Below are 27,833 nucleotides of genomic sequence, written 5' to 3'. Positions count from 1 at the left end.
ATACAAGAGAAAATTTCGTAGGTATTTGTGATTTTCATTTAATTTAAATTTGCACGAACTTCAATTAGTCACTTCATGAATAATGTATGAATATAAATGCTCGCGAAATCATCTAGTTCGAGCGCAAGCGCACGTTCGTTTTGACGCACTCGCCACCCTAAATTCATTGATTACATGTTGCCCCAAGTAACCAACCCTCATTGATAATACAGAAACTGACGTCATAATAAATAAATTGTGACTTCGATTGTGAATTTTTAAAAATAAACAATAACATTTTCGAAGTGAATCTACAAAAAAAAATTGGCATGTGTTCTATCGAGTATACCTTACAGTACTTTCTTGTATTGTAGATGCAGCAATGACTAGGTTTCTTCAGAATTAAAGCAACGATGGGATTCTGATGATGGTGGTTCTTTTCGTAGAGTAAGAAGCATTAGACGGAAGTTTGGATTGCAGGAAGATAAAACGAATGATATTGTGAGAAAACAGAAATGGCAAGTTTCACAGCGCAGGCTGCTCTGAGATCAAAATGGAGTTCTTTGATCGAAGAACATCCTATAGAAGTTCCAGCAGAAGTAACCAGTAAGGTCACCAGCGTTGTAGGATGGCTAAAGCAGGTTAGCTGTTACTTAACTACTTTCAGGTGCCGTAGGCGAAATAATATCGACGTTTATTTTAATCAAAATGTCAAGGAAAAGGCATCTGTTTACTGAATCAAAACTATCATTACTATTCTATGTATATTTTCTAGTCATCGAAAATTGCTCAAAAACCATCGTTCTATGAACTGACTTCGTCGTTGTCAGTTGGTCACAGAGTTCTACTCTGTTATCTGAAGTTGGTCATTCAAGCGAAGCCTTCCTCATTCCTTATCATTTATCATATGCCTATCTTTGGATTATTATCTAAGTACATATCGCATCTTTTAATGCCAAGATGAGAGCTGTGCGAATACCTGCAGGTTAATTTGAAGAAAATAAAAAGTGATAACTTAAGGGATGCGTAAATGAAGTACATATTTCTGTGGTTCATAATTTAATTCTTTGGGGGCCATAAAGAATCGCACTCAACGTATTTTTATACCAACTTCTAACAGTGATGTGTAGTTCAGTTTGAATCGAATAGAAGAGTTCATGATGCAATTTTTCAATTAGTATCCCCCTCGTTCAATGTATACGAGGTGTGCGTCAATGAATCATCGAAATTAATTCCTTCCATATTTCTTCAATGGACCACTGAGCGAACAAAAATTTCCATGTTATAATAAACTGGGGTTGAAGTCGATTCAATTATTATTTTCATTGGCGTCAGAATTTGTAATAATTCACAAGGCGAACATCATTTAGTGGTTTCCCCGGTACCTCACAAACTTTCACATTTCGATCTTGAAATAGTTTCGGTAATTAGACCATTGTCATTGCACATTAAACCACACATTAGAGCTCCGTACATATTTTTTCAAAAGGATAACACACCGATTGTGTATACACAATGTATCAAACGATGCATCTTGGTTTATTTGTGAATTGATAAGGTCGATAAGAAAGTTGGTGAGTTTTTTCACATCTAATTTTATCAAGTAGTGGCACCTTTATCGTTAAGCGACAAATGATGTAATTTTCGAACCTTGTCAGTTTAGGTGTGAAAGACCCTGGACTGGGAAATGTACCTGTTTGTTTATTTTTAGAGAGGTCGGTTAAATAAGAAATATACGAATTGCTTCGGCGCTCTCACTTTTTATAGTTGGCCAATTGAAATTGTAGTCCTAAAACTAAATCATGCATTCGTCCAATGGTTTCTTTTTCTTATACAATCTTTTTCGCCGAAGGACACATTACTTTTATGAAATGAAATATGTAGTTTCAAACAGATTCTGGCTGCACTGATCATTTTGTACCTGTCGCTGATCCAATTTTTTCAATAAGTACGTTTCAATTGGGTTCAAGAGTATCAAGGTGAGTTGATGATGAATTTTATGTGATTTTAAAGACGGTTTTATACGAGCAGAAACTGACAAAGGTGGATCTGTAATGAGGTAATATATTCTTTATCTAATTTTGAGGGAAGGTCAATCAGGAAATATCGAATATTATTCTTATCAATGAAATTATAGTTGTATCGAATTTTGGTGTGACCTTTTGTGATTTAGAATTCACAAATTAATCAATGAACGTTGATAAAGCCCAGTGTGGGATGTGATAGGGATTTTATACTGAAGGTTATGCGCGGTTATACCCGAACTATACGGGATGTTTCTAAATTAATCCAAAAATTTTGAGGCGCGTTTTGTAGCTTGACTTTTGTCCTTTCCAAACTGTGATTTAATGTGGAGTGTCTTTTTGTGATCAAAGGAACAATTCCATGAAAAAAAGTCAAGACAATAAATAGGGGGATTGTTTTTTCCACCCTCTTGTCATACTATTATTATCTTGTGTAAAAATAGCATTGTAAACTGCCATTTTGCTAACATTACTTATTTCTTAAACTCAACGATTCTTTCAAATACTCTTTTCGCAGAGATATCAAATAAAGTTGATTATTTTGCCCTAAATTCGAAGGGCTGTAACTTGGACTAAGGTGTTTCAAACAAAAGCACTCCCTTAATTTTATCCAAAAAAATCACACTTCAGAGTTTGGAAATACCCTGTATAAGCACCTTGTGGAAAATCATTTCCGGTTAAATTTCCATAAAAACCTGAAGAATTCATCTGAAGTCAACAAATTTCGACCAATTTGTACTTCATATGAATAATATCGCCCTATAAATCGGTTCAGATTGTTTTTCAAACTAACCTTGACCTCAATCCCGTAATTTTTCGAAACATTCCGTTTTTTTTTTAAGATACTCGAAATTAAAATCTAGATATTTTTGTTTTCTTCAGCCTAATAAATAGAATAATTTCTCAGGGAACAAAAATTTTGTTGTAAAGATGAGGGTAAAAGGTAGCTTCTGTTTCTTTCTATGCAGGGTGAACCTTTGACTCGTACAAATATCTTAACAGTAGATTCTTGAGGTCAAAAGAAACACTTTTTTCCTCTACCATTTTTTCCGATTCAGCCCTGATAAAAAGATATAGACCTTTTAAGTTTTCATAATGTGCTGTGCCACCCCTGGAAAAAACAAAGTTACCTTTAGAATAACTATCTAATTCTGTGACACTACACATCTGTGGATCTTTTAAACAGAGTTGTATTCAGTCAAAGTAAACCAATATTTTAAATTTCACAGACACTTTTTATTTTTGAACATCAAATTACTTGAAAATGGCGCATTATACAGAAAAATATGAAGAACACTGTTATTTCATAAAACGTTCAATTATTCATTAGACAATGTCCAACTTAGTTTCAAGAGTTGGGTTCTTTGAATTTTTGGTATTTTTATGGTACGTAATGGTCATAATGAGAAAACTGGAAGACGTTGGTGATATCTTGTGTTCCAAAAAGATTCATCAAATAAATGGAAAATTATATTCCGAAATTCATTTCATTCGATGAAACCGTTTGTGAGATACAACTAAAAATAACATTTTTTTATGGTTTTTCAACAGCCTGTATCTTTCCAACCGAACCGATTCGGAAAAAATGGTAAAAGAAAAAAGTGTTTCTTTTGACCTCAAAAATCTACTGTTAAAATATTATATCAAAATGGGACGAACTATATTCTTGTCCGGAATTATTGTCGTGCAGTGTGTATCTGCCGTATACGAGATTAAGAAAAAATCACCCTCTATAGATTTTTCATTTCAGAATACCAAAATAGTATTGTCAATTCATCGGAAAATCAGATTTTCGCTGTCCCATTCCCATATTTTCGTTGTCAACAATGCCTCGGTCATTTTGTCACATAAATCATCGTACACCTAGTATCTTATCGACGAATTATCGAGCCTACTGGGATTTATCGAGAAATTATCGGGTACTCTTTCATTCGAAACGTGAATACAACAAGTATTCATGATAAATTCCATATTTTGATTCTTTCGAATTTTGATCGCCCAATCCTGGGTCATCGGCTATAGATTGTTGACCCTCGATGGTGCGCATGACCACAAGAGTGTTGGGGAAACGAGTGAAAATCGATAAATCTTGAGTAGAATAGAGGGATTGCTCTAAAAATTTCGAATTTTTTGAGCAGCAGCGTGCTCTTGTCTTATTCTCCGACTGGGAATATGTAATTTCTTTCCCAAGTACCTACTTCGTTATTCTCTTTCGAAAATACTTTTTTTAATTCTTTTTTTTTCTTGAAAATCGACCATGTTGAACTTCGAAATTTGCTCGATTGTACTCGAGGTAAGTTTTTTTGTTGATTATTTTCCTTCATATTCAATAAAATCTCAATTCTTTCATAATTAGCCTTTAAAAGTGAAATTCAGTTTGTTCAGGAAAAACTCTTCGAAAAGAAAACGTTTTTTTGGTAGGATAGTCACTTATCCTCTTCTATATTTATCAAATCAGAAAAAGTTTGAATAATTTTTCATATTTTTAATGCTCTACTAAATGAAAACGAAAAGGAAAAATATGCATAAATTTTTTCACTGTATCTTCTGATTCTTGAGTTTATCCATTAGCGCATTTGGTTGTAATGTTATAGGCATCTGTTCTTTCGAACATTTCGACGATTTTACCACTTTTAAGTATTCGATCAATCGGTTATCAAAATTTACGATTTTATCGATGATGAAAAATAAATATTTATTATAGATCATTGTTTTCATCCGTGATTCATAGTGAGAATATTTGAGCCCATCTGGTGAATACACTCAGCATGACTGATAAAGGTTCAAATATTTTTTATTGGATTGAAACTTGTTTATACAGGGTATCCCAGATTGCTTGTTTTCGGCTGTTTCTGATACTTCTAGACGTTGAGAGTAATCCTGGGCTAGATTTTCGTGAAAAGTCCATCAGTGGAAACCGTTTCACGATATCTTCATTTCTCTTGAAGATATAAACAAATCTTGATATTTTGTCTATTTCGAGAATATGCCATAAATTTTTCGTTTTGGAAAATATCTAAAAACGATCAAAAATTTCTATAGGCACTTTTTCACCGGGAATAAAACAACTTTTTTCATGTCTTGTACTAAGGGTAGAAAAAAATATCTTCTCTAAGGACCGGTACTTTCACGTGCGAATAAATAAATTTATTCGATAGATGAGTCTTATTCCTTGAATAAGTAAAAATGCTGTCTTTCCACTTTCAGATAGTTATTCATCGAATAAATCTGTCATTGAAACTGATTGAATTTTTTAAATTTTTGATGTGTGGTTATTCTTTATGTGATTTTCACGAAATATTTGCTTTCTAGTTGAAATTATAACAATTTCTACAATGCGGTGTCTTATTTTACATTAATCAGTGAAAAGTAGTAGGTACACCGTGCTTTCATAGAATTGTAATTCGTCAAATAATTTCATCTGAAAGCACAGAAACAAGGTATTCTTTCAGGAAATTATTAGATAGATACTTATACATTGAATAAAATTTATTCTAAGGTGAAAGTATCGGCCTAATTTGAATTGTTATGGCATATTTTTTGATCTCATGTTTTACAAAGAAACATAGCTTTCAAAAAAAAATATATAATATATAGGTCGACATATGTCACCATTTCGGTGAAATTTTATTTTCAGTTCATAGAATTTCATTTTTTAACTGACACATCTATGACATCCATAAAATCGTGTAATTCATGTTACACTCAATTTGAATAAATATCGAGCAGAATTTCTATTATTAATTTTGATATAACTCATAAAAAGTTCTCAAATTGAACAATTAAATTGTTCGGAAATCATTTATCGATATTTGAATTCTATGGTTTCTCCCACTGATGATCTACTCTTCGAATCATCCAAAAAATTGCATTTGTCAAGGGAATCTTGGAAAAATATTACTTTTTCTCGACTATCTGTTTCCAGAAAGTAATCTCTGATACTCTTATTGTTCTTAGAAACTGACCAAACGATAACTTTATCAATTCGCCTTAATGTCTGTGATATTCCAATTTTGTGCTTCCCTATTCTTCTCACGTTCTGAGAAAGAAATTTTTTCAATCGATTAAAGATCGATTCCACCAAACTGGAGGAGTTACGTGACATAAAGTCACAAAATTCCACGGCAGATAAGCGATGTCGGCATCGTATTGATCGTCCGCATCGCATTTAATTCGCCAAAATCGAAATTCGATAGGAAGAATGATGACCAATTGGCCCTTATCGAAACGACCTTCGTACCAATTAAATAGCGTCGGATAATTAGAGCACGTGATATCCTGTATCGAAATTCGAGTGTATACTACAGCCAAAATCAACATTATCGACGGGTGGTCAAGATGAAGTCATTGATAAATCGGATATTTATGTGTTTTTCTTTGTTGTGATGTAAAAAACAGGAACTCGAAAACGATTCAGCTCGTTTTGAGGGTCGAAAATTGATGAAGCTGAACTCATGAGAGTAGAAGTAAACAGGGTGTAAATGAACAGTTACGAAAGAATGGGAGGAATGATTCAAAAAATAATGTGGGTCTTTGACTCGTACTAAAAATCTAACAGTAGATTCTTGAGGTCAAAATAAACACTTTTTACCTGTACCATTTTTTCCGAATCGGCTCGGTTTAAAAGATACAGGCTGTTGAAAAACCATAAAAAATGATATTTTTAGTTCTATCTCACAAACGGTTGTACCAAATGAAATGAATTTCGGAATATGGTTTTTCATTTATTTGATGAATCATTTTGGAACACAAGATATCACCCACGTCTTCCAGTTTTCTCATTATGACCATTAAGTACCATAAAAAGAGCAAAAACTCAAATATCCCAACTCTTGGAACTAAGTTGGAGGCTATCTAATGAATATTTGGACGTTTTGTAAAATAAATGTATTCTTCATATTTTCTCGTGTAATGCGTCGTTTTCGAATAATTTGACGTTCAAAAATAAAAAATATCTGTGATATTCGGAAAATTGGATACTTTGCCTGAATGCAACCCTGTTTAAAAGATCCACAGATGTGTAGTGTCATAGTTATTCTGAAAGGAAATTTGGTTTTTCCAGGGGTGGAACACCTCATTATGAAAACTTAAAATGGCTATCGCTATCTCTTTTTATCAGATCCGAATCGGAAAAAACGGTATGGCAAAAAGTTTCTTTTGACCTCAAGAATCTACTGTTAAAATATTTGTACGAGTGAAAGACCCACCTTGTATATTTTTTCAAGCAGTCCATGCTTAGATAGAGCCCCATAAAGATGACACCTGAAAAGCAATTATCGACTTTTTTCTTAAAAAACTGACGGAAATGAAATTGAGCAAAAATATTCTCTGGAAGCGTGAAGACATAGAAAGAAATTTTTGGTGGTGTTCTCATATAATTGGATAGGAAAAGCCACCTCTATAGAAGTTGTTACGCAAAAAACCTTCTCCATAAAACCATTTTATACCGTTCATTTCAGAGATTGAGGATACAATAAATCAAAATTAAATGATATGCACAGCATCCCCCATGAAAATAAGCGATAATAATAAAGTAGACAGAAAGTCTCCATCAACAAAAACACATCGATTGGATTCTCCTCACAAATTCTCGTAAACAAGTACTTTAAACGCTTCTGATGAATGATATATTTCACGTCAACTCATGGAAATGCACCTCGTGCATAGTTCGAAAATACGATCTTTGCTTCTTGATGTTCAAATCTTTGGAAATTCCCAAGATAAACATCGCGTACTGGGAATTGGTTCAACGTTTTAATCATGGAAATTATCCACATCAACATTTCGATCATCTTTGTTTCGATCTCAGAAAACAAATTTGAAATTGAGATAGCAACTTGGATTTTTCAACAATGAATAAATTTATTGTTACTAAATATGAGTGTTTGTTTTTACTACCTACGTGTCTAAGACATGGACAAGTAGTACCAAGGCTAAAACTAGGCAGAACATTGGGATTTAGCTTGTACCCCAAGATGTTTCATTGAAATAAACCACGAAATACCGTCTTTTCAGGCTTCCCTCGAAGTACGAGCAGCGGGCAGAAGGGCTGTGAACACAATCGCGGGAAATATGGGAGAAAAACTGATAATTTTGCACTACAACGATGTATACAACGTGGAGGCGAGGCAGTCACCTGAACCCGTAGGCGGAGCTGCTAGGTTTTGTACAGCTATCAAGAACTTCCAACATCTCAACCCCCTCGTATTATTCAGTGGTGATGCCTTCTCACCCAGCATGCGTAAGTATCTAATGGAGGAGTTCCCTACATGTTGCGCAACCTAGAAAAAGGTCTAAAAGGTCTACCAACGGGAAATGATTGCTTTCTAACGAAACCTACTTCATTCTTTCCGCAATGATCAAATATATTTATGAAATTCTACCGAGCTTTCTAGAGTTTACTGTTAAAGAGAAAAAAAGATTTTCATAACCTCGATTGCTGATTGGTCGAAATTTATGTTGGTATTACTACTTCTTGTGACAATTGACATATTTCATTGGCAAATTTCATTTTTACTGATATATATATATAATATTAATATTAATATTGTCAATGTGCTGTATAGCCTACGAAATACAAGAAAACAAGAATGCGTTCAAGCAAAGATTGTGCACATAACCAAAACTTTGCACATAACCTAACAGATTACTATTTCCTTCTTGACATTTGCCAACGAAACATGTCAATTGTCACAAGAAGTAGTAATACCAACATAAATTTCAACCAATCAGCAATCGAGGTTATGAAAATCTTTTTTTCTCTTTAACAGTAAACTCTAGAAAGCTCGGTAGAATTTCATGATTATATTTGATCATTGCGGAATAGTTATTTTCCTATCAAGTGCGGAAAGTGATACTTGCCCGCACGAAACTGCCGTTGCCCGAACGATGCGAAGCAGAGTTCGGGTAAGCAGTTGAGTGCGGGCAAGACACTTTCCGCAAGAGTTAGGAACAATATTTTTTCTACAAGCGCTTGAAATATATAAATATATCAATTGCACGAAACAGATCATATCTCATTTGATTAATTCATGTATAATGACAGACGTAATTCTGCATGTCATTACTATGGGTTTCTCATCGTTGACGTTCTATGCATAGAAACATGATAGAATTTAATTTACTCTATAATATTTGCGTGCGGGAAAAACCCCTGCTAATCCATTCCCGCACGCAAATGCGTGCGGGAAAGAAATAGCAGGCGTTTTTCCCGCACTCTTTAGGAAAGTGACTCTTTGCAACTTGGAATGCGTGCGGGAAAAAGGTTGAACGCGCACGCTTGTAGAAAAAGAATGAGGTAGGTTTCGTTAGGAAGCAATCATTTCCCGTTGGTAGACCTTTTAGACCTTTTTCTAGGTTGGCCAACATGTAGGGAACTCCTCCATTGAACAATCGTCAAAGGACGATCCGACGAATGGCCCTCAAAATCCCCAGATTCGACACCGGTAAATCTTAAGTATTAAACATCTTTCAGTGAGTACGTTCACGAAAGGAGAGCAAATGGTACCAGTGCTCAACGAGATTGGAACACACTGCGCAGTGCTGGGAAACCATGACTTTGGTAGGTTCGCTCCAGATATAATTAGGAAAGGGAGATTCTGATTTTTCTCCATTTCAGATCACGGTCTTCAGGTTCTGTCCCAGTGGGTGCCCAAGTGCAAGTTTCCCTGGCTGATGTCTAACGTGCTAGACAACGAAACCGGAAGACCACTGGGAGAAGGACGGATAACCCACGTGGTACACTGGGCTGGCCACCAGATAGGTCTCATAGGCCTGGTGGAGAAAGAATGGTTGGAAACGTTGGCAACCATAAATCCCGACGAGACCACTTTCTTCGATTTTTGCGAAGCCGGCCAAAAGTTGGCGAACCAACTCAAAGAAGAGGTGAGTTGCATGTCTGAGGTTTAAAGTTTCACCAAAAATATTAGAATGAAAATGAACGGTGAACCAGCAGAACTAATCTTCGGAAATTAAATTCTCTATTCTCTTTTCTGTGTGTTGTATGTAATAAAGGTACTTCTTGATAATTTCTTCCGTCAGTGAAATTTTTCGAAAGTCAAATTTCGAGTCGCGTATTTTCCAGAAAAATTATCGTATATCCGAACGTGATACATATTCTGAAAGATCAACTCTTCTATTGATAAATCTGAGAACTTCATCCATTTCGGCACAACCGTTCGGTCTTGAACAAGTTTTAACTGAATTGCACTTTTTGAGAATTTTTCGAAGGTCATCTTTAGAGTGATTCATCTTACAGGAAAATTATCGTATATTTGAACGTGATACATAGTCTGCAAGAACAACTCTTCTTGTAATAAATCTGATAATTTGATCCATTTCGACACAACCGTTCAGTCTTGACAAATTCTCAAGTGAAATTTGCAATTTTTGAAAAATGCCATTTCCAAGATGAAAATCTGAACGAACGGAGATAGGCTTTCGAAATTGCTCGCAGTAGATTCAGCGTATGCGAAAACCTTTATTTTCATACCGAAATTTCGAATATCTGGCCCAGTTTAGGAGAAAATTATTTTTTTTGTTTTTCCACTTTTCATTTTCGAGTTAACTTCGAAGAGCTCTCTGGAGTGCAATTCTTTATTGAAACATCAACTGTTCGGTATTCTTGAATCTTCAAAACAAATTTTATGCACTCCATATCCTAAGACAGTAAGAGAACATCCTGATTTTCAGACAGAGTAGCAGATAAGTCATTTTAGGGGGGTCTAACCATTTTTGACCCTAAAAATCGAGATTTTCGAAATCGAGTTCTTGAGCTAGGGTGGAAGCCTAGGCAACGCTGATTGTATAACTGGAAATCCCAATTGGATCAGATGAAAAAAACAGGAGATATCACAGATTGAAATTTGCAATATTTGAAAAATGCCATTTTGGAGATGAAAATCTAAACAAAGGGAGATAGGCTTTCGGAATTGCCCGCAATAGATTCAGCGTGTTCGAAAACCTATATTTTCATACCATCATTTCAAAAATCTGGCCCTGTTTAGGAGAAAATAATTTTTTTTGTTTTTCCACTTTTCATTTTCGAGTTGACTTCGGAGAGCTCTCTGGAGTGCAATTTTCTATTGAATCATCAACTGTTTGGTTTTCTCGAATCTACAAAACGACTTCTATGCACTCCATATCCTAGGACAGTAATAGAACATCCTGATTTTCAGACAGAGTAGCAAATAGGTCATTTTAGGGGGGTCTAACCCCTTGCTCATTTTTGACCCAAAAAATCGAGATTTTCGAAATCGAGTTTTTGAGCTAGGGTGGAAGCCTAGGCAATGCTGATTATATAACCGGAAAACCCAATTTGATCAGACGAATAAAACAGGAGATATCGCAGATTGAAATTTGCAATTTTTGAAAAATGCCATTTCCAAGATGAAAATCTAAACGAAGGGAGATAGGCTTTCGGAATTGCTCGCAGTAGATTCAGTGTGTTCTCAAACCTATATTTACATACCAAATTTTCAAATATCGGACACTGATTACGAGAAAATATTTTTTTTGTCTCTATGTGTCTGATTGGCGAACGTTTCATGCAGTTTAATCTGCTTTTTCGAGGAGTGTATTAACATGAGCCTTTTTTTCCAGGGCTGCGACTACATAATAGCCCTCACCCACATGCGAACACCAAACGACATCAAACTCGCTGAAAACTGCGACCAGATAGATTTGATCCTGGGAGGTCACGACCACGTGTTCGAGGTGCTCCACGTGAACGGAAAATACATAATCAAGAGCGGCACGGACTTCAGGAACTTCAGCAAGATCTCCGTCAATTTCGAGAAGACCTCTTCCGGACGGCCGGAGGTGGTCATCGAAGAGGTGCAGGTCACTTCAGCCTTTCCAGAAGATCCAGTACTCAAGGAGATCGTGGAGAAGTATACGAGTAAGTTTCCGGTAAGTTGGGCGGTGAAATCTGGACGTTCAACCCTCTTTCCTCGACAGGTGTGATCGAGAGCAAGATGAACGATGTTCTGGGATGTTTTCCTGTACCGCTGGATGGGAGATTTACCGCCATTCGGACTTCGGAGTCCAACCTGGGAAATTGGGTAAGTTGTTTCTGAATTTTAATTTATTCTACAGGGTATGAAGATGCCAATAACACCGCTATAATACAGCATAATGGCTCTACAACCGACCATTTCTTAGCCAACTCTGGAATAAAACAAGGCTGCGTATAAGCGCCTCTACTGTTCAATATTTTCGCCATAGCTGACATGAGTATGCCTGTAAGAGGTGTTGGAATAAGATTCAGATTTGATGGAGGCCTGTTTAACCTGAAGCGCCTCAGAGCAGAAGCCCGTACAAAGTTTATCACTGAACCTCAATATGCAGTCCAAATACTTGGGAAGCTTCATAAATGCTAGGGCTCACCTGGACACGGAAATACACAACCAATTCGGCATCACGGGCATTCTGGAAGCTAAAGGTCAGAGTGTTTCGAAATCACGACCAAAATCTGAAGACCAAGACAGCTGTTTACAAAGCAGTCGTCCTCCCAACGCTTCTTTACGGAAGCGAAAGCTGGACGCCCTACAGGCGACATATTAAACGGCTTGAACAAATGCAACAACGTTCATCTTAGACAAATAATGCACATCAGATGGTTCCACAAAGTTTCGACTGTAGAAGTCTTGCAACGCGCGAGTTGTTCAATTGAGACTCAAGTAACGAAAGCCAGACTCAGGTGGAGCGGCCACATTCTGAGGATCCAAGACACAAGACTTGTCAAAATAGTTCTGTATGGCGAATTCACAGAGGGAGCTCTAAAACCAGGAGGACAGTATAAGCGGTTTAAAGATATGCTGCATCAATCACTAAAATCAGTTGATGCCAATCATAACTGGGGACAACTAGCGTTAGGCAGATCACAGTGGAGGTCTCTGGTCCACAGTTATAATGGAGACTCGAGAAGAATACATCGGCGGCCAGATCTGTTTGGGACTACCAATGCCAGGAGTGTGGAAGAATCTGTAGGTCACGGTTGGGTCTCTTCAGTCACAGGAGGGCACACAAGTCGCAATTAAACCTAAGAAATTATAAGTTTGATCCCACCGATAGTTTTGTTTTTGAGTCTTTTTGTAGATTTATTCTCGGTAACGGTATGAAGCAATGAATGAATGAATGAATTCTACAGGGTGATATTCTTCATAAAAAACGTAAAATGAAATGTTTGTATATGGCTTTGTCTCTGATATATTTAACTTCAAATTATGAGTGGTGATCATGTATAAATGATACGATATCCGATAAATAGGTGCAGTTTTCTGATTTTTGCAGGTTTGCGACGTCGTCTTAGCCGCAACAGGTGCTGATTTGGTTATCCTGAATTCTGGCACCTTCAGGTCAGACCAAGTGCATCCGGCTGGCGATTTCACCATGAGAGACCTGACTAACATCATTCCCATGAGGGATCCTATCGTAGTATTAAAAGTAACAGGTGAGAAATTTGGAAGATTTAAAAAAAAAATTGAAGCCTCATAAACCCTGGTCGAACCATTGAACTAGTTTTACTTCGCCCTGATTTGGCATAATTCCTATTTTTTGTATCAAATCACCATGATTTACCCCCATAGTTTGCATGCATTTGAGAATTGACAGGTGAGTCGTCCAGACCATAGCAGGGTGTTTTCATAGCCGAGTATTTTTTTAATAGGTGGTAGATTTCATTAAAATGAACCATTTCACCGAAAATTGTAAAAATTGACCTATTTGCTACTCTGTCTAAAAATCAGGATATTCTATAACTGTCCTATATGGAGTGCATTGAAGTTTTTTTAAACATTCTAGAAAACCGAACAGTTGATGATTCAATAGGAAATTGCACACCAGAGAGCTTTTCGAAGTCAACTCGAAAATGAAAATTGAAAAATAAAAAAAATTATTTTCTCCTAAACTGGGCCGGATATTTAAAATTTTGGTATGGAAATATAGATTTTCGAACACGCTGAATCTCTTGCGGGCAATTTCGGAAGCTTATCTCCCTTCGTTTAGATTTTCATCTTGGAAATGGCATTTTTCAAAAACTTCAAGAATTTCTTTGTTTGTAGCCTCTAGCGTCAACAAAAACGAAATAGGTTATGCCCAAAACCCTCCATTTTACCGTCCCAAAAACCCAACTTGGACCCTAATCCCCAGTCTAAATCTCAACTAAAAACATGTTCGTTTTACAGAGGGAGAATGTTGACAACAATAAGCATTTCAATTTTTAGGCCAGGAACTGTTGGCGGCCTTGGAAAATGGAGTATCCATGTATCCAAAGTTGGAGGGTAGGTTCCCCCAAGTGGCTGGGATAAGCTTCGCGTTCGACCCCCGCAAACCCGTCGGACAGCGGGTGGATCCCACCTTCGTCAGGATAGGGGACGAGTACCTCAAATTGGAGCAAGAGTATAGGCTAGCCACCAAGAGCTACCTCCACAATGGCAGGGACGGTTTCACGATGTTCGAAAAAGCCGAAGTTCTGGTAAATATTCCAGATTAACTTATCCAGCAAACCACCATGTTGTACTTACCATTTCCCAACCATAAAGAATCTCCTCAACCATACACACCACTGTTGCCACTAAACACTTATGACACTTTACAAAACAATTTTGATTTTAAAGGTCGATGAAGGGGAATGTCCAGAGCTAGGTATGGCAATCCAGAATCACTTCCAAGCCATAAACATGAGGTTGGGAAAGACAAAGAGGCATTCAAAGCATAGGCAATCCTTGGTGACTTTATCCAGAAGGTAAGTGATGTTCAATAACCGTTTTCAGCATTCAAATACAATCATCCGTTTCCAGACACAGTTTGGTCAAACTCCTCGACGGAAACGAGCTCGATGGTCCTTCGCCTCTCAGAAGATCCAGCACGATTGAAGTCAACTCAACCTCCTTACCTAATCACACTTCCAGACTGACGAGGAGACAGTCCTTGGACGATCTAGAGCAAGAGACTTGTCAGCTCATTCCGAAAATCGATCAACGAATCATTGTGATCAACAGCGAAGAGGTATTTTATTGAAAAAAAAAAAAACGCGAAAATACGGTGCTTATCATGTGCTGTTCCAGAGACGGCAAGAATTGATTCATTTGCGACAGAGAATCGAAGAGAACAGCGCGATCATAGAGGAAGCAGAGGAGTATTCGATTCAAAATTAAACGTTATTGGAGAGAAGACTTACCACAACGATATTACTCATCATTTTAGATTTGGAAATCTTCACAGTATTCTCAGTTTTTATTCGGATATATTAGATAAGTTAGCATGCTGCCTGCGTATATATATTTTTTCTACTTTTTCCTCACAAAATTAGGAAGGAGCTCTTTAAGGGTATTGCGAAACCCGCTGTTGACATGTTATTTTGTTAAAATGAAAACTAGAAAGCCATTATTTGTTTACTGTTACTTTAACGGCTGCCTAAATATACTCAAATTAAACACCATTTAAAAAATCTTGTTTTTTTTTAAACACGACCAAGCTTAATAAATTTTAAGTTGCTGACTTCAATAGGTCAAAGGTAAGTCCTTCTTTGACATATAAAAGCTTCACCAAAAAAGCCGATATAAAATATTCAAGATGTCATCCCCTCAAGTCCAATGCTACTTCATTGAATTTCAAGTAGAATAGGTGACAATTTTTTGCAAAAAATAATTAAGACAATTCAAATTTTATTGGTTAGTGGTGGGGACTGAGACAATGGACACAGTAAAAGTTTTTGTAACTCAGTCAGTTTATTAATAATTTTTTATGAATATATAAATGGCTCACAAAATATCAATCCAGTTTCGCCAGTTTAAATTATATTTTACTTATTCATTCTAAACTTAATAAAAGAACAACTGAGAATGACTACTCACAAGATAATAACATCAGAAAATATTATTTGCATTAATGTTCGTATCACAATTAATCCATTTCAAAGATCAGTTTTAGGACCTAATGACAATGGTATAGCCTTCAATTCACTTCTCAAGCATAAAAACTCGCCACATACACACATTATGGTAGCACATACGATATTCAGAAGCCACCATGATATAGAAGTAGGAAAAGTCCCATTATAAAACCAACAGATGACTAAATGTATAAAGTGCCAGGTACTACTGAAGTCCATACATAACTTTGTTCTTTCGACAACATACCACAGTAAACCAGCTCTAAAGAAAGTGGTATGTGTAAGCATCACTAAATATAAACCTAAATATTAAATATCTTACCCCACAAGTGCATTCAAAATGAATGAAAATATGACCATTCTTCCTCCAGCGTCACGAACTTGCAATTCCTTCAAAAATATAAAATTGCAGTAATAGCAATTTCCCAAGTTATCGATCACTTACATGATATTGAAAAATATGATCTAAGGTTCTGGTATCCCCAACCATTGAACCAAGAACTGCTAACCACAACCCTAAAGTGAAATATAGAACACATTGTATTGTTATTATCTGAGAAATTATGAGCCATGGGTCCCACTGTGTGAACCTGAAAGAACCAGTTAACTTCTTCATGATTTTTTATTCCGAAAGATCGCCAAATATTTCAACAGGAAAGCTTTATCAAAACACATTTCCTTATCCGAAAGGCTTGATAACAGCACAAAACTGCATTAAATTTTGTTTGGAAATTCGAAATTTAGTGAACATACTTTCATCGCAGACTATTTTGGATTTTGTTGAATAGGTTATGTTGTTGTCTGATCTGTCATCACAAGAGCTGCGCCCTGTGCGCTCATAGAAGAGGATCAGAAAATCTTATCTCTGAAACTTACCAATTCCATTTTCTATTCATTGAAATATTTATTCAATAGTGACGAGGAATAATTTCAACCGGATGATGCTTATAATATTCAAATTGTTTGAGAAAATTGATCGTTTTTTTATAAATTGAGTTCTGCGTGAAGAAGAACTTATACTTCATGGTTAGCAGAACTGTCAATTTATTATCACGTCACGTCATAAACGTAAAAACCGTAGAAATGACAAATCAACCCAACCTAAACATGGCGTCCGAAGGGGATGAAATCACCGATCAAGAAAAAGTCCGAATAGTTTCAGATTTCATTCTTCATTCACCTCCTGGAGAATTCAATGAAGTGTTTAATGACGTGCGGAAACTGCTGGATAATGATGATTTACTCAAAGAAGGTGCAAGTGGGGCATTTGCCCAGTACAACAAGGATCAACTAACTCCTGTTCGAATTGATAATTCGGAAAGTTTGGTGCTCATTACTGAATACAACGACTTAGGAAACAATAGGTTTTTCGATCCCCGTTCTAAACAATCCTTTAAGTATGACCATTTACGCAAAGAAGCCTCAGAGTACCAACCCTACACACCCGATGCAGCAACTGAACCTTGGAGAGCTGCATTGGATGCAGAATTTATTGAGTACACTAAAAATCACTACAAAGATGGTGTATGCAGTGTTATAGCTCGAAATCAAAATGGAAATATTGTTTTAACTGCCTGTATTGAGGACCATCAGTTCCAACCTAAAAACTATTGGAATGGACGGTGGCGTTCAGAATGGAATGTTGTCCTCGATGGTAATTCTGCAGACATTCAGGGTGTCCTCAGAGTCCAAGTACATTATTATGAAGAGGGAAATGTTCAACTTGTCAGTTCGAAAGAGATTAAAGAAACTGTTTCTGTATCTAATGAAGTACAAACAGCTAAAGACATAGTTCAGATTATTGAAAATGCAGAGAACCTATATCAAACAGCTATATCAGAGAATTATCAGACCATGTCAGACACTACCTTTAAAGCTTTGAGGAGACTCCTACCAGTTACCCGCACAAAAATAGATTGGAATAAAATAGTATCTTATAGCATTGGCAAAGAGTTGAAAACGCAATGACTGTTATATTCTTGGAAAAAATCTTTTTTTGTTATGGCTTAGGAGTGTTCTGTAAATAAGAGGTCAGACTTGTTGAGTTTCTTTACAACGGGGGATAGAACAAGCTTGTCATGAATAGATAATTCTTGCTTTTCTTTAAGTAAATTGAAACTTTCATTTCCATCATTTTACGTAAGTTGATTAAAAAATGTTCTTGAAGAGATTGTTATTGTGAAAAATGAAACATAAATGTTAAATCAATGTCTACCCCTGTAGGTAATGTGCAATAAGGCACATAATAACTGCGTACTATTTTATCTGCTTTTGTAATATTTTATACATTATTATTTCCCCATTTCTGAACTTTTTCGATTTTGTATCATTTTATACATTACCCACTATTTTGTATGAATTTTCATAGGCCAGACTTATTTTCGCCCTTAGTTTGTTGCTCTTGAAAATTAAATAATTTATATCTTGTTAGAATTGACCATTGTATGGGTTATTTTTAAATAAGAATAAAAGATAATATAATTTTTATTTTAGATCAGTTTTCATTTTACTCATTTGCCCTCAATTTGATTATTCTGGTGAAAATTTATTAAGACTTGAATTTTTTTCATATTCAATTACCGCAGTAATTCTGGATAAAATATCCTTAATCTGTTGAATACTAAGGTTTCTTGTTTCACTACCTGTAGTAGTAAAATCAATAGGGTCTAGTATCGAATTCTAGAGTGCCATAGTTTTGGATAGGTATCCTGCTTGCGGCATGGATTATAAACACTTCAGAATTCAAAGAAGATAACATTGTGGATTTCTTTTACATCATCAAAATTCTGTGAACAATAAACCCTCACTTCTTCAGAGAAGAGCTAGAATTTTTTTCGAAAAACTGAAAGCTTGTTGATGAATAAACGTGATTTTTTCCATAAGCTATCAATAAATATGATATTTAGTTGAATTATCTCTCTCAAACCAAGCTGTAGATTACGTACATTCTATTTTCAGCAGGTTTGCAGGATAGTATTTTTAATTCAAAACGTTAGCTTTTTTCATCGCGGTTATGTAATAAAAGAGAGATAAAAGAACACACCTTTTAGAATTTTGGAGAGATAAGCGCTTATAAAAAATGATACTGATAAGAAATGATACAGAACTTGAGAAATATCCCATTTCTATGATGCTACTCCACAATTTGATGGTTAAATCCTAAATTGGATCGTTCTTTCAAAGAGAAAACGTAAAATTTCAAAAAAAAATCATAAAATTTATGAATGATCATAGAGTATTTTTTATTGTGTTCGGAAAATGCGTGGGATCAAAGAAATACGTGTATCACACATTTCTATGCATTTTCATGCGGACCGTTGCCCGGGAAACACAAACACAACAATATGCGGAACTTCAAAATGACTCACTCCAATTCTTCAAACACTGAGTGAAACGCGTGAAAAAAATGAGATAGGCAAAATTATGGAGGATTTCAGACCTTTAGGTAGGGCGGGAGAAGGGGCTCATGGATTCGTTTTCAAAGCGATGGACAAAAAAACCCACAGGATCGTTGCCCTGAAAAAGATATGCTTCAATCCTAACCATCCCATGCCTAAAAACACCATGCGGGAAATTTGCGCCCTCAGAGTTCTTAAAGCGCCTAACGTAAGTAGATACATAAGGCTGGAAAAGCCTGAGTAGTTATTAAAGTGGAAATTGTTGATTGCAGATAGTTGAACTCTACGATATACGGGGTGTTGAAAGCTCTGTTGTCCTCGTGATGGAGTACTTACCATGCAGCCTGAGCGACGTCATCAGTTACATAGAGAATCCTATCAACTTATCCCAGATCAAGACGTACATGAAGATGTTCCTATGCGGAGTGAATTTCATGCATAGGAATCACATAATGCATAGGGTGAGATTCTCATGATGTGTGTCCAGCATCTGTCTGCCTCACCTTGAAAACTCTTCGAAATAGTATTTATATTCCTTTCAGGACTTGAAACCCTCCAATTTGCTGATCAGCCATTCCGGAGTCCTCAAGATCGCGGATTTTGGCCTGGCCAGAATTTACAAGAAGACCGACTTGAGGACCTATTCGCACCAAGTGGCCACCAGGTGGTATCGCGCTCCAGAACTGCTCTACGGATCTAGGACATACACGTTGAAAATCGATATCTGGTCCGTGGGGTGCATCCTCGGCGAGATGATCAACAAGAAGCCCCTGTTTCCCGTGAGTATAATTCGAAAGAAGTGGTTTTTATAGTTTATTTCGATACGATTTTATTTCTTCCTTACGCAGTTTCCCATATAGAAAAAAATATCTGCCGAAGTGTCATGTTTTAGATGCATGTGGGACACTCGGTATATCTACACTTATTTTTTTGCGTATACTTTCGTTTCGGAACAGCCAATATGTTGAAACAGCAGGCATATGTCTGACGACGTCAGACAGGCATTTGTACGCCGACAAGAATTGAATGACGACGTCAGACATACATTCGTTTTGGAACAGGTAATCTGAAACAACAGGCATCTGAATGACGACTTCAGACAGGCATTCATTTTGGGACGGGTAATCTGTTAAAACAGGCATCTGCCTGATTATGTCGGACAGGCATATGTACGCAGACGCTGTTATAACAACGGGCATCCGTATTGGAAAGCGCATTCTTTGAAAACAACGGGCATCTGTTTGACGACGTCACTTATCAGGCATCTGCATTGGGACGAGCATCTATTTTGGGATGGCAATCTATTAAAACAACAGGCATCTGTCTGACCGTGTCAGACAGGCATCCGTACGCCGATGCCGTTAAAACAACGGAAATTTGACATTGGACAGGCATCCGTTTTGGTTCAGGCAAACTGTTAAAACCACAGGCATCTGTCTGACTATGTCGGACAAGCATATGTACGCAGACCCTGTTATATCAACGGGCATCCGTATTAGAAAGTGCATTCTATTAAAACAACGAGCATCTGTCTGGCGAAGTCACTCATCAGGCATCTGTATTGGGACGAGCATCTGTTCTCATTTCACTACTTCAGACAAGCATCTATTTTGGGAAGGCAATCTGTTTTAACAAAAGGCATCTATCTGACGATGTCATACAGGCATCCGTTCGCCGATGCCGTTAAAACAACGGCATCTCTTCGAAGACATCAAACAGGCATCCGTTTTGGGACAGGCAAACTGTTAAAACAGTAGGCATCTGTTTGACGACTTCAGACAAGTATCTATTTTGGTACGGGCAATCTGTTAAAATAACAGGCATCTGTCTGACGATGCCAGACAGGCATATCTGTACACCGAGCATGGTTATCATCTCTCATAAAACGGGCATATATCTGTTGAAAATAAGCATCTATCTTATGGCAGGCATCTTCACAATGATCGTTATTTACCCGAGATAGAAGAGTTAGATTATTAATAACGCGAAACTTAACATGCTAAATCCTTTTATGAAACTTCTCTTTCCCCGTGGTAGAAAAATTCAGTTCTAAACATTTATACATTGGGTCTCTTTTCGTAGCCTATCCTGATCTTTATTGTTTTGATCTGAATATATTCGACACCTGGTAAAATTGACATTTCAAGGTAGATTCTATCTCAGGGAGAAACCGACATCGAACAACTGGCTATAGTTCTAGGTACCCTGGGAACTCCGGACGAGGAAATCTGGCCCGGCGTCACCAGTCTGCCGGACTACAAGAAGATCTCTTTCTCTCGCACCACGCCGAAAACCTGGGACACTGTAGTACCAAACGCCGATGAGCACACTTTGGATCTGATAGCGTCCATGCTGCGGTATAACGAGGCGGAAAGGCCAGAAGCCGACGAGGTAATTTTTATCGGTAGTCAATCGTTTATATTCGATTCGGGAACCTAGCAATTACGAAAGTCGCCGGTTTTCATAAAGAAAGTAGGTCTAAGGAAGCAGGATCGCTCATGGAAGTAGGTCTCCTCGAATTGCTCTTCATAAGAAGCAATATAACCGTCAAGGGTGGCGATGACTTCCTTCACAGCCTCCATAATCAACTTTTACGAAGTCAGCAAGTCAGAATTCTGACTTGCAAGTCAAAATTCTGTGTCACCAGCCCGAATTCCGACTGGATAAAGTGGGATTCCTGAGTTACAAGCCGGAATTGTGACTTGCAAGTCTAAATTCTGTGATACAAGCTATAACTCTGACTAGAAAAGTAGGTTTTCTGAGTTACAAGCCAGAATTCTGACTTGCAAGTCGAAATTTTGTGATACAAGCTGAAATTCTGACTGGAAAAAGTTGGATTCCGGAATACAAGCCAGAATTCGAACTGGCATGTCGAAATTCTGTGATACAAGCCAGAATTGTTACTCAAGTGGAAATTCTTTTAAAAGAGCCAGAATTCCGACCTGCAAGTCGAAATTCTTGGACACAAGCCAGAATTCTGACTGGCAGAAGTGGGATTCCTGAGATACAAGCTAGAATTCTGACTGACAAGTCGAAATTCAGTGATACAGACCAAAATTCTGACTGGAAAAAGTAGGATTCCCGAGATACAAGCCAGAATTCTTACTTGGAAGTCGAAATTCTTGGACACAAGCCAGAATTTTGACTGGCAGAAGTGGGATTCCTGAGATACAAGCTAGAATTCTGACTGACAAGTCGAAATTCTGTGATGCAAACTAAAATTCTGACTAGAAAAAGTAGGATTCCTGAGATACAAGCCAGAATTCCGACCTGCAAGTCGAAATTCTTGGACACAAGCCAGAATTCTGACTGGCAGAAGTGGGATTCCTGAGATACAAGCTAGAATTCTGACTGACAAGTCGAAATTCTGTGATGTAAACTAAAATTCTGACTAGAAAAAGTAGGATTCCTGAGATACAAGCCAGAATTCTGACTTGCAAGTCGAAATTCTGTGATACAAGCCAGAATTGTGACTTGCAAGTGGAAATTCTTCTAAAAGAGCCAGAATTCCTAACCGCAAGTCGAAATTCTTGGATACAAGCCAGAATTCTGACTGGCAGAAGTGGGATTCCTGAGATACAAGCCATAATTCTTACTTCGAAGTCAAAATTCTTTGATACAAGCCAGAATTCTGACTTGCAAGTGGAAATTCTGTTAAACAAGCCAGAATTCCGACCTGCAAGTCGAAATTCTTGGACACAAACCAGAATTTTGACTGGCAGAAGTGGGATTCCTGTGATACAAGCTAGAATTCTTACTGACAAGAGTGACAAGTCGAAATTCTGTGATACAAGCCAGAATTGTTACTTGCAAGTGGAAATTCTTCTAAAAGAGCCAGAATTTCGAACCGCAAGTTGAAACTCTTGGACACAAGCCAGAATTCTGACTGGCAGAAGTGGGATTCCTGAGATACAAGCTAGAATTCTGACTAACAAGTCGAAATTCTGTGATACAAACTAAAACTTTGACTGGAAAAAGTAAGTTTCCTGAGTTACAAGCCAGAATTCCTACTTGCAAGTCGAAATTCTGTGATACAAGCCGGAATTCTGAGATACAAACAAGCCGGAATTTGGAATTATATTTCATAATTCCAAATACAAGTCACAATTCTGGATTGTGTCACAGAATTTCAAGTCGCGAGTCAGAATTCTGGCTTGCATCACAGAAATATGAATTGCCAGCCGAAATTCTGGCTTGTATTTCAGAACTCCGACTTGCAACTCAGAATTGTGACTTGCAAGTCGGAATTATACATTTGTAAAAAAAAATGGGGGATTTCCCAGCACCTTTTCTGTTTTTTCAGGCCCTGAATAACGATTTCTTTTTTGTCTCCCCACGCCCCGCGCCGATGAAAGAAATGCCTCCGATCAGTAAGATAAAGATGAAAATGAACGAAAAATTATCGACTTTCGAGCATGTACTAGAGAATTTTCCACGAACAAACTTCAGGTAGGTAAGAAAAAGAGCTGTTCCAAATGTTTCGTGTGGATTCTTTATTATTGTTCCTTCGATGTTACAAAACAAAATGTATATATGAGTATTATCATGATATTACAGCTTTAATAAATTGTCTACTATTTTGTTCGATTTTATTAGTGAAACTCCAATTTATCCATCTCCTCATCATTCTTTTTGGGGGTTTATTGGCTATGGAAAAAATTGGGGTGGAGCTCGAAAATATTCGAAAATTGAGGTAGGTGAAATGTTCGTATTTATGGCAGGTATTATTATCCCATCAATATTGGCTTTCCTTATGGAAAAAAACTATGATATCACAGACCAATTTTCTTCCAAATTTCCATCGTTACTTCAGTGCATTTTGCAATGATTACTTTCAATGGAAACAATAGCATTTTCGTAGCCAAACGCACAGACGGCCAGTAGAGGAATCCTGTGCAATATCCACATGAAAATTTGATGTTTGATGTTGAGAAATATCCTCACAACGTTATATTTCATCATGTAACGTACGCCGAATAATATAGTTCTATAATACAATCTCTCGATTATGGTTAGAGGGAAATATTCCTCGCTGTCCCTCAGATTTTCGACGCTCAAACTTTCAATGGGTCTGAGAATATCGTATAAGATTGAGAGGAACACTCGATGATTCAGTTGCGGGTCGGCGTACCACAAACCGTCGGTCAGATAAGATGTCATCTCCAAAAAGTCCGGGTCTCTCTTTTCCACAAACGGACGAAATACTCTATTTATCAGTTCCTCGCATATTTCCCTTGTTTCCTCGAGGGAATCCCTGCTTAGGTTGAACCTGAAAAATTGTCAAATTTCTCAGATACTTTTTGAACATCAAATTACTCGAAAACGGCGCATTATACAAGAAAATATAAAGGATACTTTTATTTTACGAATTTATTAGAGAGCGTCCAACTTAGTTTCAAGAGTTGGGTTATTTGAATAATGAAAAAACTAGAAAAGGTGGGTGATATCTTGTGTACGAAATCTATTTGATAAGTTCACTTGAAAGAATTGTTGTATCGTGCCATTTGGGGTGAAAACAGTGTAGAAAATTGAATGAGCTTATGTTGACAAAGCGCTATTTTACCCCATTTTTAGACTACTCTTGAAGGGTTGAAACAAGAAGAATATTTTCTGATGACCATTGTGAAAAAATTCTCGAATAATTTAGAAGAAGTATTTGGTATCGATAACACATTATCTAGAGTCGTATTAGGATCTATTTCAGTGATAATTTTCTTCCGTTAGAAAAAGCCTCACCCTTTTAAACACCCTGTATATAAAATATAACTCGTCCAAAGTCGCTTTCAAAGATAAATTGAGCAACAAATACTGAAATTATTAGCGAAAAGCAAAAGTTGAAGAGTTTGCATATTTGCACGAGCCAATCTGAATATTTTGGTTCTATTGGATTTTTCCACGATAAAATCTTTAATTAAGGAAGGTTATTGGGATATCAAATTTCATGCCTTGACCCTCAACGGGAATGCAACGGATATGTGTTCATTTTTACGTAGGTGGTCATGCTTCAGTTCTTTGAATAGCTGATCCTTCTATACTGAATTGATTTTTCGATAGGTACTGAATTACATGGTGAGTTATTTTAACACTACACACGTGTTTCGCTATCTAATCTAAGCAGCTAATAAAATATTATCCAAGTTTCACAAGCTATAACTTCGACATTACTTTATTGATGATGTCGGTTTTACACACCTAGATGCAAAGCACTATCTTTCGCCTACATGCCACTGGTAGAGTAATTTTTTTCCAATCTCTTCTTGTGGTACAGGGTGCGAACGTAAGGCTGCCAAAAATTTTCGTTTGTAGGCAAAGAATTTGGGAATTTGGTCGAAGTTATAACTTGTCAAACTTGGACAATTTTTAGGTGCCCCACTTCATTTGCTGCTCAGTTTAGTTCGTGCTATCATGTTTAAGAAAGCCTAAATATAAATATATATAAGTAATCCTTCAATGAGGATGCGTACCTGTCTTGTATGCCCATAATGGAACCAATCACCTTCCAAAAATGTACGAAACCTTCAAGATCCTCCTTTCTAGCCCCATGAATACCGATAAATTCAGTTCTAGCTATGCAGAATCCCATAAAACCGAACTGAGTCAAGACCATGTCTTTTTGTGTTATGGGAGGCCTGTCAATACTGTTTGCTTGTGAGCTGGCAGTGTTGTGAGATACCTTCACCCTCTTCATCGATCTCATCGATCTGCAAAAACGAAATAATGTCCAGAAATATCATAAAAACAGAAAAATGTACAATGACGAGATTGTAATGTCTGCGGTGGGTCGGGAAAGCGGTGTGATTGCTTTGACATTGCAGGCCAGACATGTTCGATAAAATTTTGTTCTGAAGGACAGGCCAAGATCAAGACCTCCAGATAAACCTCTTGTGGCCATTCAACCCTCCATATTTGACTCACCTGGAGTCTGAAGACAGTTCGCTTTCATACCACAAGTGCAGATGGAAAAGTGTTGAAACGTATCTTCTATAGGCTGTCATCGGAGACCCTGACATCTTTGTCATCTTCAAAACGGCCAAAATTGACGGTGAAGACAAGGTCAGGATAAGTCCTAAGAACTTACAAAATAGAAGAGAGAAGGCATTATTCCAGAAGAAGTCTTGACCCCTAAAAATCAGTATAAATGAAAGGAGATGCTTTTAAAACGTATATAAAGACATTTTGCGTCTTGTGAATGGAAATAAACCAGTAAAAAACTGATGGAGGGTGAATTTTTATGTTTTTTTATGATTATCAAATATTCAACTACCTTTTGAAATATACTTCGTTATAAAATTTCGGCAGGCCTTCCCTGTTGAATTCTTCGATCGAATTATCGCAAGGGATGTTAGACCCATTTTCTAAGAGGTCATCAACGAATGCTTTAGCCGAAAAAACGCCTGAAATACATCGTCTTGATTTTATCCAAGAAAAAAATCAATTGTCAGTACTCACGTAGTTTTTCGTTTGATGGCTCTTTCTCTACTCTTTCCTCAAAACTATCCTCGTCGTTTTTCGAATAACCCTCACATTCGAACGTCATATTTCTAATCCTACGAAAAGACAATTAAGATATTTTTTTATTGATGTTCCGTGAATTTCTTTAGTGAATCGTAATCTCTATTGAATGATATTCCACTAAAAAATAATAAGTTCATTCAGCGAATATGAAAATATAATTCAATGAATCTATATAGTGATAACATTTCATTCAAGTAAAATTTACTATAAATGTGTTGGAATATAAACTCCATACCCTTGTGTAATAACTCCAGAGTTTAATATTCAATGCTAATAACAAAAATAACTATTCAAACTCGAACGTGTAGCTCCATTGATAATATAGCTTACAGTTATCTGGATTTTTTCCCAAATAACGCGAAATTAAGTTTGTTTCCAAACATTGTAATTTTTCTCAACCCAGTCTTCGATTTCGATAACCCACCGAAATAATAAATAAATACCACCCAGATCAAAGAACCGCCTACCAAGTTTAGTCACTATGTGTTGATTATTCTTTGAAAGTACCAGTCAAAATACAGCGTTCAGAAGAAATCCATTCTAAATCAACACCAGATGAGTTTGCCATGTTTTATCGAGGTGAATATTTACCTTATCAAAATGGAAAATCCCAAACTTGTTTCAATTTATTTTCACCCACTTCTCACATCTTCTTTTCAACGAAATGAGTTCAGTCTATTTAAACGTAGGAACATTGTGGATGACAATACAGTATTCGTGAAAAATTGGAGGGATATTAATTCCCCCATGTGCTTTTTAGTGTACACCTATTTCATTCGATAAGAGAAAGATAAAATGTGTTATCGATGATAGTTTACTATTATCTCACAGCAGTGTAGACCCACGAAATGCGTGAAAAGTTTATACGAAAGAGATATAAATAAATCTCCCGGAACTTCAATGACTAGGCAGTCCATGACTTCTCACATTCAGGTACTCTAACTAAACCCCAATGTCATTCCAATTAAATGGAATATAATAATTATATCTAGCTGACTCCTATTTTCAAATGTGGAAGGAAGA

The 27,833-nt window shown here is 36.8% G+C and overlaps 5 protein-coding genes across 14 annotated transcripts; 3 read left to right on the top strand and 2 right to left on the bottom strand.

The window, feature by feature from the left end:
• The first annotated feature begins 179 nt into the window (after positions 1 to 179).
• LOC123307358 (mannosylglucosyl-3-phosphoglycerate phosphatase) lies at positions 180 to 15,176 on the top strand. 4 transcript variants are annotated; one of them, XM_044889636.1, is made up of 11 exons: positions 180 to 620; positions 8,019 to 8,244; positions 9,478 to 9,564; positions 9,622 to 9,887; positions 11,604 to 11,901; positions 11,961 to 12,064; positions 13,296 to 13,455; positions 14,228 to 14,478; positions 14,621 to 14,748; positions 14,804 to 15,011; positions 15,071 to 15,176. In XM_044889636.1, exons 1-11 carry the CDS (start codon positions 495 to 497, stop codon positions 15,158 to 15,160), a joined length of 1,944 nt encoding a protein of 647 aa, XP_044745571.1. In that variant the 5' UTR covers positions 180 to 494; the 3' UTR covers positions 15,161 to 15,176. The 4 variants fall into 4 exon arrangements, with proteins under 4 accessions (XP_044745571.1, XP_044745575.1, XP_044745574.1 ...); XM_044889640.1 differs by lacking the exon at positions 180 to 620 and adding an exon at positions 1,084 to 1,553; XM_044889639.1 differs by lacking the exon at positions 180 to 620 and adding an exon at positions 1,766 to 1,958.
• A 538-nt stretch (positions 15,177 to 15,714) lies between these two features.
• On the bottom strand, positions 15,715 to 16,705 carry LOC123307308 (protein SYS1 homolog). Its single transcript, XM_044889559.1, has 3 exons — positions 16,343 to 16,705; positions 16,220 to 16,287; positions 15,715 to 16,159 (listed from the first exon to the last, which is right to left on the bottom strand). The coding sequence occupies exons 1-3, from the start codon at positions 16,511 to 16,513 to the stop codon at positions 15,919 to 15,921; spliced, it is 480 nt and encodes a 159-aa protein (XP_044745494.1). The 5' UTR covers positions 16,514 to 16,705; the 3' UTR covers positions 15,715 to 15,918.
• Positions 16,706 to 16,959: 254 nt separating this feature from the next.
• On the top strand, positions 16,960 to 18,389 carry LOC123308061 (F-actin-capping protein subunit alpha). The gene has a single exon (XM_044890596.1). The coding sequence runs from the start codon at positions 16,981 to 16,983 to the stop codon at positions 17,863 to 17,865; it is 885 nt and encodes a 294-aa protein (XP_044746531.1). The 5' UTR covers positions 16,960 to 16,980; the 3' UTR covers positions 17,866 to 18,389.
• Positions 18,390 to 19,209: 820 nt separating this feature from the next.
• LOC123308125 (cyclin-dependent kinase 20-like) lies at positions 19,210 to 23,877 on the top strand. 2 transcript variants are annotated; one of them, XM_044890669.1, is made up of 5 exons: positions 19,210 to 19,503; positions 19,568 to 19,756; positions 19,838 to 20,074; positions 21,447 to 21,686; positions 23,599 to 23,877. In XM_044890669.1, exons 1-5 carry the CDS (start codon positions 19,321 to 19,323, stop codon positions 23,746 to 23,748), a joined length of 999 nt encoding a protein of 332 aa, XP_044746604.1. In that variant the 5' UTR covers positions 19,210 to 19,320; the 3' UTR covers positions 23,749 to 23,877. The 2 variants fall into 2 exon arrangements, with proteins under 2 accessions (XP_044746604.1, XP_044746605.1); XM_044890670.1 differs by having other exon boundaries at positions 19,215 to 19,503; positions 21,459 to 21,686.
• On the bottom strand, positions 23,774 to 27,689 carry LOC123308123. Of its 6 annotated transcripts, none has more exons than XM_044890667.1 (6): positions 27,402 to 27,689; positions 26,745 to 26,927; positions 26,560 to 26,689; positions 26,211 to 26,417; positions 25,760 to 25,996; positions 23,774 to 24,564 (listed from the first exon to the last, which is right to left on the bottom strand). In XM_044890667.1, exons 2-6 carry the CDS (start codon positions 26,830 to 26,832, stop codon positions 24,105 to 24,107), a joined length of 1,122 nt encoding a protein of 373 aa, XP_044746602.1. In that variant the 5' UTR covers positions 26,833 to 26,927; positions 27,402 to 27,689; the 3' UTR covers positions 23,774 to 24,104. The 6 variants fall into 6 exon arrangements, with proteins under 6 accessions (XP_044746602.1, XP_044746599.1, XP_044746601.1 ...); XM_044890664.1 differs by having other exon boundaries at positions 26,745 to 26,842; positions 27,402 to 27,688; XM_044890666.1 differs by lacking the exon at positions 27,402 to 27,689 and adding an exon at positions 27,278 to 27,366 and having other exon boundaries at positions 26,745 to 26,842.
• Between the last annotated feature and the right edge of the window lie 144 nt (positions 27,690 to 27,833).

This window comes from Coccinella septempunctata, chromosome 2, assembly GCF_907165205.1.
Source record: "Coccinella septempunctata chromosome 2, icCocSept1.1, whole genome shotgun sequence".
In the NCBI taxonomy this organism is placed as follows: Eukaryota; Metazoa; Arthropoda; class Insecta; order Coleoptera; family Coccinellidae; genus Coccinella; species Coccinella septempunctata.
The sequence above is the reverse complement of the archived record's forward strand: the minus strand, read 5'-3'. Positions and strand labels throughout refer to the sequence as shown.

Excerpts from the sequence above, each read along its gene's own strand:
- LOC123307308 (XM_044889559.1), bottom strand. The coding sequence starts at position 16,513 with ATGAAGAAGTTAACTGGTTCTTTCAGGTTCACACAGTGGGACCCATGG. Across the intron at positions 16,288-16,342 it reads ATCATATTTTTCAATATCAT|GAATTGCAAGTTCGTGACGC; the intron begins GTAAGTGATCGA and ends ATATTTTTGAAG. Across the intron at positions 16,160-16,219 it reads ATTTTGAATGCACTTGTGGG|AGCTGGTTTACTGTGGTATG; the intron begins GTAAGATATTTA and ends CACTTTCTTTAG.
- LOC123308125 (XM_044890669.1), top strand. The coding sequence starts at position 19,321 with ATGGAGGATTTCAGACCTTTAGGTAGGGCGGGAGAAGGGGCTCATGGA. Across the intron at positions 20,075-21,446 it reads ACAAGAAGCCCCTGTTTCCC|ATTCTATCTCAGGGAGAAAC; the intron begins GTGAGTATAATT and ends ATTTCAAGGTAG. Across the intron at positions 21,687-23,598 it reads AAAGGCCAGAAGCCGACGAG|GCCCTGAATAACGATTTCTT; the intron begins GTAATTTTTATC and ends CTGTTTTTTCAG.
- LOC123307358 (XM_044889636.1), top strand. The coding sequence starts at position 495 with ATGGCAAGTTTCACAGCGCAGGCTGCTCTGAGATCAAAATGGAGTTCT. Across the intron at positions 9,565-9,621 it reads GCTGGGAAACCATGACTTTG|ATCACGGTCTTCAGGTTCTG; the intron begins GTAGGTTCGCTC and ends TCTCCATTTCAG. Across the intron at positions 14,749-14,803 it reads TTGGTGACTTTATCCAGAAG|ACACAGTTTGGTCAAACTCC; the intron begins GTAAGTGATGTT and ends ATCCGTTTCCAG.
- LOC123308061 (XM_044890596.1), top strand. The coding sequence starts at position 16,981 with ATGACAAATCAACCCAACCTAAACATGGCGTCCGAAGGGGATGAAATC.
- LOC123308123 (XM_044890667.1), bottom strand. The coding sequence starts at position 26,832 with ATGACGTTCGAATGTGAGGGTTATTCGAAAAACGACGAGGATAGTTTT. Across the intron at positions 26,418-26,559 it reads AACGAAGTATATTTCAAAAG|GGGTCAAGACTTCTTCTGGA; the intron begins GTAGTTGAATAT and ends ACTGATTTTTAG. Across the intron at positions 24,565-25,759 it reads ATTATGGGCATACAAGACAG|GTTCAACCTAAGCAGGGATT; the intron begins GTACGCATCCTC and ends ACAATTTTTCAG.